The sequence below is a fragment of the Lutra lutra genome, chromosome 15 (genome assembly GCF_902655055.1).
Source record: "Lutra lutra chromosome 15, mLutLut1.2, whole genome shotgun sequence".
Classification (NCBI taxonomy): Eukaryota; Metazoa; Chordata; class Mammalia; order Carnivora; family Mustelidae; genus Lutra; species Lutra lutra.
The window spans coordinates 65,915,533-65,924,378 of NC_062292.1; the positions used below are offsets into that span (position 1 = coordinate 65,915,533).

The 8,846-nt window shown below is 47.3% G+C and overlaps 1 protein-coding gene across 1 annotated transcript; it reads right to left on the reverse strand.

Annotated features, from left to right (window-relative positions):
• Positions 1–1,419: 1,419 nt before the first annotated feature.
• On the reverse strand, positions 1,420–7,006 carry FCER1A (Fc epsilon receptor Ia). The gene is given in 5 exon segments (XM_047704924.1): positions 1,420–1,795; positions 3,130–3,387; positions 5,101–5,355; positions 6,394–6,414; positions 6,841–7,006. Coding segments are annotated over 5 exon segments (885 nt in total). The 3' UTR covers positions 1,420–1,610.
• Positions 7,007–8,846: the final 1,840 nt, after the last annotated feature.

An 8,846-nucleotide genomic window follows, 5' to 3' on the forward strand; every position in this document is an offset into this window, starting at 1 on the left:
TATTTATTTATTTATTTGACAGAGAGAGAGAGAAGGAGGTCACAAGTAGGCAGAGCAGCAGGCAGAGAGAGAGAGAGAGTGAAGCAGGCTCCTTGCTGAGCAGAGAGCCTGCTGTGGAGCTCGATCCCAGGACCCTGAGACCATGACCTGAGCTGAAGACAGAGGCTTAACCCATGGAGCCACCCAGGCGCCCCAAGCTTAGACTTTCTATCCATGTTAAATACCTCTTAACTCTTCACTCTGGATCATTTGGGCTCAGACCCAACAAAGGAGTAAGTCGCTTGCTCTCTGGTCTGATGTGTATGATGCTGTGTCTAGGACGCTGTGAAGCAAAATGTTGTTAGTGAAGGTGGTGGCAAGACCATGATCTCAAGGTCTCATGGATCTCCTGTCTTCCCTTAAAGTCAGGGGAAGTATCCAGAACAACACCAAGGAGCCTTCTGTGGGGACTTTTCCTGGCCTCTTGTTGCAAGAAAGATCTTTTCTCTGCTCACCAGGCATGAAGCCTGTGAAGTCGAGTGACACAGTTATTCACTGGGAATCTGGTCATTTCTTACCTCTCTGAAATGGTTGGGGTGGGGGTGAGTAGAATGTTAAGGAGATACATACCAGATACCTATACTAAGGAAGGGGGGGGAAGCTCCAATATTTCTCTCTGCTTTGTGGTCCAAAAACCCTTTTGGAAAAAAATGGAACTTCTCAGTCTCATGGGTATTTACAAATTTCCCCCTAGATTCAGTTCCTCTTTATGTTAGTAATTGTTCTAAAACATAGTGAAGCTATGGATACTCTGAGATTTCGTTGGCTTGTGAACTCATGGTCAGCACTGACAATAGGTTGCCTCTCTTCCCTAACCCTTTCCCCAGGCCCCCATCCAACTGTCTCCATGGGCATAGGTGAGGTGGGGGATGGGAGAATGAAGACTGGGTCTTTGCCTGAGATCTTTCTGTTTTCAGAGCTGAGAGTCTTGGTGATAATTATTTGCTGGGGTTTCTCCAAGATGCTTAGTTCGGTTGCTATAAGAGGGTATTCAAGATACAAGTTTGGGAGATGTTGGGAAGAAAAACAATCAAAGGGAAAATCTTAGACTGAGCCCCATCCCCAGAGTCCTAGGGATCAAGATTGCCCCAGATCCAGCAGGTGCTTGAAGCTCATGAGTGGTATGTTGAAATGATCATAAAAATGGTCAATCTCACCAGCATCTCCCCATGTCTTTGTAGTCCCAGTCCTGATCTAGAGTGGTTAAGAGAAGACATCTCTAGTCTAGAACGTCATGGTTCTTGCCTCTAGAAATAAAAAAGAAACTAGCAAGCCTCAAATACTCAGAAGCATCATGTTACCTGGTTTCATACCTCTTTATTCCAGCTGTACTTGTCTCTGACAGATGCTAATAAATGAATCTACTCATTTTTTAACTTATTTAACTGACATTTATTGAGCAGTTACAATTACATGTCACTTAATCAGTTTGAGTTGGTTTAATGAAGCAGTTCTGTAAAGCCTTGAGTGCAGACCTTCCTGTGTGCATTGGGAGCTGTGTTTGACGATGGAGAAGCGATTGCTGATGCTGGAAAGAAGTTGCTGTTGCTAACGATTCTTAAGCAGGGACATCATTTCTTTTCAGGGTCTGGCTTTTTGCTCTTTCTGGTCCTCTGAGTCTTCAAGATCAGTGTCAGCTGCTGCTGGGTCAAGATAAACAGTCCTGTGTCCACAGCAAACAGAATCACCACCAACAATGGGATCAGAAATTGTAGCCAGGAGGTTTTCCTTTGGTGAACACTCTGGGTGCGGTAATCTAGATGCAACAAGAAACATAAGTCATATGAAGAATTGATGAATGAGGCCTAGGACATCATCCCCCATAAGAGAAGGACCTAGCATGGTGCTTTGTCTTCTAGCACCAGCATGACATGGCATCTAGGACCAGAGAGCAACACCCATGGATTTAGGTACCTCTGTCCATGTTTCCTGAGCCCAGGGACTCCTGAGATCTCCTTCATTGCCCCTGCCTACAGCTCTTCTAGCCAGTCTGTCTGAGGGGGAAGGTCATAGGAAAGGTGAACCCTTTATTTGGGCTCACAGTACCAGTGCCCCCATATGAGTTGGGGGTGGACAGGAGAAGTGAGGGCTGGGGTGGAGTGGCCACTGCCTCATTTCTGAATCATTCATCATTTACCACCTGCCTGTCAGGTGAAACAAAGACACTGGACCAGAGCTTCCTTAAAATAATCCTCTCTCCTGTGACTCTGTTATTCTGTTTGCAAGGCATTGATTTTTGTGATTATCCTAGATTGTAGAGCCCCAGAATATTATAACCAGAGCACTCCCCGCCTGAAGTCACCTAGACCAACAGCTTTCAGCACAGGCTGCACATGACCGTTACCTGAAAGGGCTTTTAAAAATACCAATGCCCAGTCCTCCAAACCAAGTAAGTCAGAATCTCAGGAGGTGAGAGACAGACACCAGTATGTCCAAAGGTCCCCACGGGGTGTCTGGGTCAGATCCTTTACTTTGCAGATAAGGGTATCAGAAGGCCAACAACAATTAAATAGTACTTGGGTCTCAGACTAGTTAACAGAAAATTGGCATTAAAACTTATCTTTATCTTTGACGGTGGAGGCAGCCCACCAGCCTGCTCTCCTCAGGAGGCTCTGCCTCCTCCCCACTCAGGCACCCAGGCTGCTGGCTGTGGGTCTCCTTCCCCAGCCCTCCTCCGCCAGCGTGGCGTCTCCAAGCTCCTCACACCCTTTGTTCCTTTAACTCGGAGACTCCCTTTCAGTTTGATAAATGTAAGTGTGTGCCCCAGGAGCAGCAGAGGGCTTTGAGAGCATACCAAGAATTGTGATCATTACGGTTGGGTAATGCTTAACAGGCTATATGTCCATTTCCCAATATTTGCATTTAGTCTTCATAGAAACCCCACATTGTGAGCCAGTGTCACTGCTGCCAGCAAACCAATAAGGGCTCCAAGACTGGGCATGTGTCACAGCCTGGGCCCCTGCCCGCAGGCCGGCGGACTCGGCAAGGTGCACCCACTGTCTCCTGCTGGACACTTCAGCCGTTTCAGGGTGGGGGTCTCTCTCTCTCTCCCCCTTCCCCTGCCATGCTCCCCTTCCTTTACCAACTCACTTTTTTTCACAATGATGTTGATGGTGTCGGAAGTATGATTTTGCTTCTTAATCCAGCCGGTGCAGTAATAACTGCCGTTATCCATTATTGTGGCATTGGGGATGGACATTTCGAAGTTTTCATACCCATACTTGAGGGCTTTGCCATTCCTGTAGTAGGTCACCTTGGTGACTTTCCAATTCTTCCAGCTATGGCACCTGATGTGGAAGGACTCACCCTCCATCACCTCCTCGGGAGCAGCTTGAAGGAGCAGCCACTCTGAAGACCATTCGTTAGTTTGTGTAAGAGCAAATGGATAGATGGACACAGGGAGAAACACGAAATAAAAGTGGTCACTCACAGAGCATGTGGCAGGAACCATGGTTTATCATGAACCCATTTCTTGGCTCGTAAGGTCAATAAAAAAGGAAACACAAAATAATGCTTAGAATCTGTCCTCTATATGGATCAATCCTCTCTCCTCCTGAAAAGTGAGTCTGGGGCCATCAGACCACTCTGACGTTTCTGCAGAGCCTGTCCATGGGCAGCCTGAAAGCCAGTGCTCCCTTCAGCTCCATCGGTGCCAGTTCTGGTTACTAAAGAAGAATAAAAGTCTCCTGTCCAGGGAGTCCTCCCCTAGAGGCAGGTCTGTTTTGTCCTCTTGCCTCTTAGAGGCTCCCTAGCTCACCATTAATCATAGCTGGCTCCAAAACTCCCCCAGAACATGACTGCCAATTTCAATGATGTGTGCATAGTTACTCACTAATGTCCTCTTCCTCATCTGCCTCCATACTTCAGGAGGCCAGGGGCATATCTGATCCTTGCATTATATCCCTAATGCCTAACATCATTACCTCGGAGTTGGTAGTTACTCAGCAAATATTTGTTAACAATGATTCTGTATAATACAAGAGTCAGGTTCTCTGGCTAATGTCATTGTAGGTACTGAAACACACTCAGGGGCACCTGGGTGGCTCAGTGGGTTAAGCCTCTGCTTTCGGCTCAGGTCGTGATCTCAGGGTCCTGGGATCAAGCCTCACATCAGGCTCTCTGCTCAGCGGAGAGTCTGCTTCTCCCTCTCCCTCTGCCTGCCGCACCCCCTGCTTGTGCTCTCTGTCTCTCTGTCATAAAATAAAATCTTAAAAAAAAAAAAAAAGAATTGAAACACACTCAGTAAGGAGGAGAATTTTGAACTAAAATCTGGCTGGGTTGTGCAGTCAGTTTATTTCAGAGCAATCCTGGAGTTTTCCAGAACCTCGTCCGAGGAAATGAGTAAGCTACTGCATGCTGCTCTACTTCATACTTGGGATTTGCCTCCAGATGCTACCACACCTCTTTTCACTCAAAAGGAAAATACAAAGGGTGTTTATCCTTTAAAATATATTTGCATTAGAAAAATAAAGCAAAATATATCCATGACCTCGCCATTTCAGTGAAATCCTTCCTTTGTCCGTCTGGCATTTACTAACTAACCATGTAAGTCTGAGCGTGTGGTGCTGATCGTTGGCAGCAGAGGAATCACAAAGTGGAAACACACGTAGGGTTTGTTCTTGTAAAAGTGAAGGTCAGGAGAAGTCTACATGATGTATTTCAAAACCAAGAGTGCAACCTGATATCCAGGCTGTGGTGCATGGAAATTGTGAACAAATTTCACAATCAGACATTTCGATTCTATTTCAGATGTTCAGCTCTTTGCAACCTTCAGTCACCCAACCCGCCACTGGCACGTATCATACACATCTGCCCCAGGCAGAGGAGAGATGTGGTGGAGTAGAGGGATAATGCTGGGAGGTGGGGGACGGCCAGAGCATAGAAAGAAGCAAGGCTTGGCTGGAGTAAGTAAGGGTGGAAGAAGAGTGATGGGCAGATCTTGAGTGAGAGACTAGAGTCCCACCCCTGTGCATAACCCTGGAATGACTGGATCTCTCCCCATCTTCGGGTGGGCCATTCCTCACATGGAGGAATCTATTTTTCCATAGTGCTGGAACTTACCTGAGAAGACTTCTAGGTACACAGGATCACTCTTGTTGGATTCTTTGTCCTGACACCTGTATTCCCCACTGTCCTGAGGGTGGGCTTTCACAATGTTGAAGCGTGAAGTTTTATTTTCCAGAAGACTGTCGTTGTGGGTCCATATAGCAGAGTTAACTTCAAGGGAGTTGTTCTCATAGCATATAAGAGTCACATTGTCATATTTCAATATTCTATTCCATGGCGGTTTCAAGGACACCATAGGTTTCGAGATATCTTTGAGGAGATCAAATTGTGGAAAGAGATGTAAGGGGGGTGGGGAGAGAAAAGTGTCCAGGCTCTAGAGTACATACATGGCAATAGTCCATCAGTCAGCAGTCTGTCTATCCCTGAACGGCCACTAATAAGAAACTGTCCTGATTCCTAGGATCACAGAAGGAGGGAATAGTGCTATGGCTCTAGAGAACTCCCAACCTAGGGAGAAAGATAAGACGTGAGTGTGGGGTATTAAAAAACAAACAAGCCAGTGAGGACTGCAGCCTCTGGCCAGGCAGAGGCTATGTCTGTCCTGTTCAGCCCTAGCTCAGCACAGTGGCTGGTACATAGTATGTGTTCATTAAATATTTACTGAGTGGATGAATGCGTGAATAATGGATGAATAAATGTGTTGGACTAGATGAAACATAGTCTCTCCCAGCTCTAAATTTTTATGACTATTTAACTGTGAATGCATATGGAGTGAAAAATACATGTCAATTCTGGAAGGAAGTGAGAAGCGCCAAGAGAATCAGCCTTAATAGGTTTTCAGGAACAAAGAGATGCGTACAGATTTAACCAAAGCCTAGGAAGTGGCAGGTGGTGAGGAGGATGAGTGCAGAAACAGAGCTAGACTTGAACCCAAAGGACTTGTGTCAGAAGCTGGCCCTTGGCTAGCTGTGAGACCTCCAGCAAGGCTCTCACTCGGACAAAAGACCTCAATTACAAGATGGCGACCGTACTAAGATGGTGATGTAGGGACTGACTGAGGTTGTGTGGTAGTGCCTGGGCAGTTCTCAGACGTCGAGATGTTCCACAGACATGGTTGTTGCCTGCAATGAGGTGGGTGCCTCAGGGGAATGAGGTGGTTCTTTTGAAGCCATCAAACGGGGGAAAGAAGGAAGACTGGCAGCGTGGAAGTGGGGCTTGGGTTGGACAGAGAGGAGCAGATGCTTAATCACTAGAAAGCTGAGGAGACAGGGTGGAGGGAACAGTAAGGCGGGGAGCCATGCCCAGCCATGTTGGGGCTGACAGAGCAAGGAGAGGGGACTCACTTACCTGCCGACACACCGTGTGGAGCTGTAAAATCCAGAAAAGATAAGTTAGTGGCCAAGCCCCACCTTCTGGGATTCTAGGACAGGGGTCTGGTTACAGGGGTCAGGTCTACATCTGTGGAGTTTTAAGGGCCAAGCGTCTTCTCAGGAACCTGACCCAGAGAGAGAAGGAACTTTTCTCTTTCCTTTGTCCTCCTTCCCTTGCCCTTTGGGAGATGTCAGAGAGATGGCAAGGACAGGTTTTGGGGCTGGCTCCCCCTTAAGTCTTGCTCAGCCCAATTTGCCCTGCTCTACAGCTGTGTCCTTTACAGAATCCCCAGGAAATGCACTGTGGTTTGCACGTAGCCTAGAACAAGCCACCACGAAAACTGTCAACGTTCCTACCCCAGCTGCCACCCAGATCCATCTTGGCCCCTCCGGGGTGGGGTGGTGTCCCTGAATGTCTACTTACAGAAGAGAAGCAACGCCGTCCACAGCAGGGCAGGGCCTCCCATGGGAACAGACATCTCCTCCGCGGCCCCCAAGTGCAAATTGGACTGGAGACTTGAAGCCTTAAAATAGACTTGAAGCCAAAAAGGAGAAGGAAATGTTTTCTGTATCATATCTGGTTAACTCATCAGCTGCGCCTTGGTTTGCCTTCTCTGGCAATAATAGTCAGAATGGTGCCAAATTGGGCAATTTCACATTCACCAGCTAGTGCCCTCCCGTGCTGGGCCAGCGAGTGCTGAAATACGGTTGTGGTTCTCCGGAGCTGCCATCCCTCTTATTACCTAATTTCCTGCTGGCCCACCAACCCACCGATCTACATGTTTTCATCTCATTCCCTGGAGATCCGTTATTGGAGCAGCCAAAATGGGGCCATTCTCAGACCCCTTCTCTTCCACCGGGTCTTGATGGAGCTCCCAACTCAGGACGATGGATGTTAGACCATAACATATATGGATCTGGGTTTATCCTATAATTTATTTCCTTCCCCAGCTATTGCCCATTTTAACGTTTCTAATCTTCTGGCATGGCCGCCCTTCCTCCTTTAAACCTACACCAGTTCGGAGCACCCCCAGGACCACTTTGACTATTCTGTGTTTTAGCTCTAGGCCGGAGCTGGTCACCTTCCCCCAGGATTCAGTATTGATGACAATGCCGGAGATGACGGCACCACAGATTCTGTAGTCATTACCATTTATGAGGCTTTTTTCACAGGTGGTATTTATCCTGTTTGGTCCTTGCCAAAAATCTGAAGTAGACAGAGCAGGAGGAGGTAAGCAAGGCCCCATTCTGTGTCACTGTGCGTTTCCTCACAGACTGCGGGGGGAAGCCCACGGACCCAAACATAGAGTTCTCCTGCAGGAAGACCTAACCCAAGCTTCCAGTCTTGGGGGCATTAGAGAATCGGGGCTACAAGGATTCATAAATAAGAAGCTCCAGATGACTGGTTTCAGGCCCCTCAATGGTTTAGGGGCAGATCTTTAAAGGAAGCAGCCAGTTATCTTGAAAAATGCCTGTTGTTTGTATTTAAAGATCTGAATTCAAATACTCCCCATATTTATGTCATTAAGGTTGACCTGTGACATAGGACAGTCATGGCATCGAGGTCATGGCTTTAGTAGGAGGGATAAGAAGTTAATAAACACGTGAAATGCATCGCACACATCTGGTATGTAGAAGAGGCTTAATGAATACACCTTTGTCTCCTTCATTACCAGTGTTTGTTACAGACTCTAAGGATATAGAGGCATTTCAACTGCATGAAGGCAGTTGGTCACCTACTTCCATGTGATAACCATAGAGTCTGGTTTACGTAAGTGGTCTCACTAATCTCCGTTATCATGATGAGAAAGCGTGATAATGGAAGAATTCACATAAGAAGCTGTTCAGTGAGGTGGAGGGCAGGAGAAGGAAGCAGGGCAGATGCCATTTTTGGGGTGTTGTTGGAAGGCCGTGGTTGAATAGCAAGATCCTGGAAGAGATCTTGCCATGTAAGAGAATAGAAGCTGGACTTCACCACTTGGTTGAGACCTTGTCCAGGGTACTTAGGGGACTTTCCTCAGGAAAGTGATCCTACAAGGACAGACATAAACACCTTCCTGGGACTCATGTGGTCTCTCTGAGAGCTTCCTCCTAAGACTCCACACTGTCCAAACGCCTCCTACTTGAACGGGAGGCAAGGGGCTGGCCCACTGAGAGGTCCTGGCCCATGGGGGGTAGAGCACATGGGGTGAAAGAGACCATTTCTGTTTGCTGCACCATCCCAAAGTTGTTGCTTCAGTGTCTGCCCTTGAAATGGAGGTAGTGTTTTGGCAGTGGTGAGGGCCAAGATTTCGCCGATTCAACAAAAGCAGTTCATTAAACCTCAAAAAGCACACCGAAGCACCCTGTGCATCCCCCCCTTAAGACAAAACCAAAAACGACTACAACACCGGTAGCATCAACATCAGGAAGAAGAAATCATCCCCACAG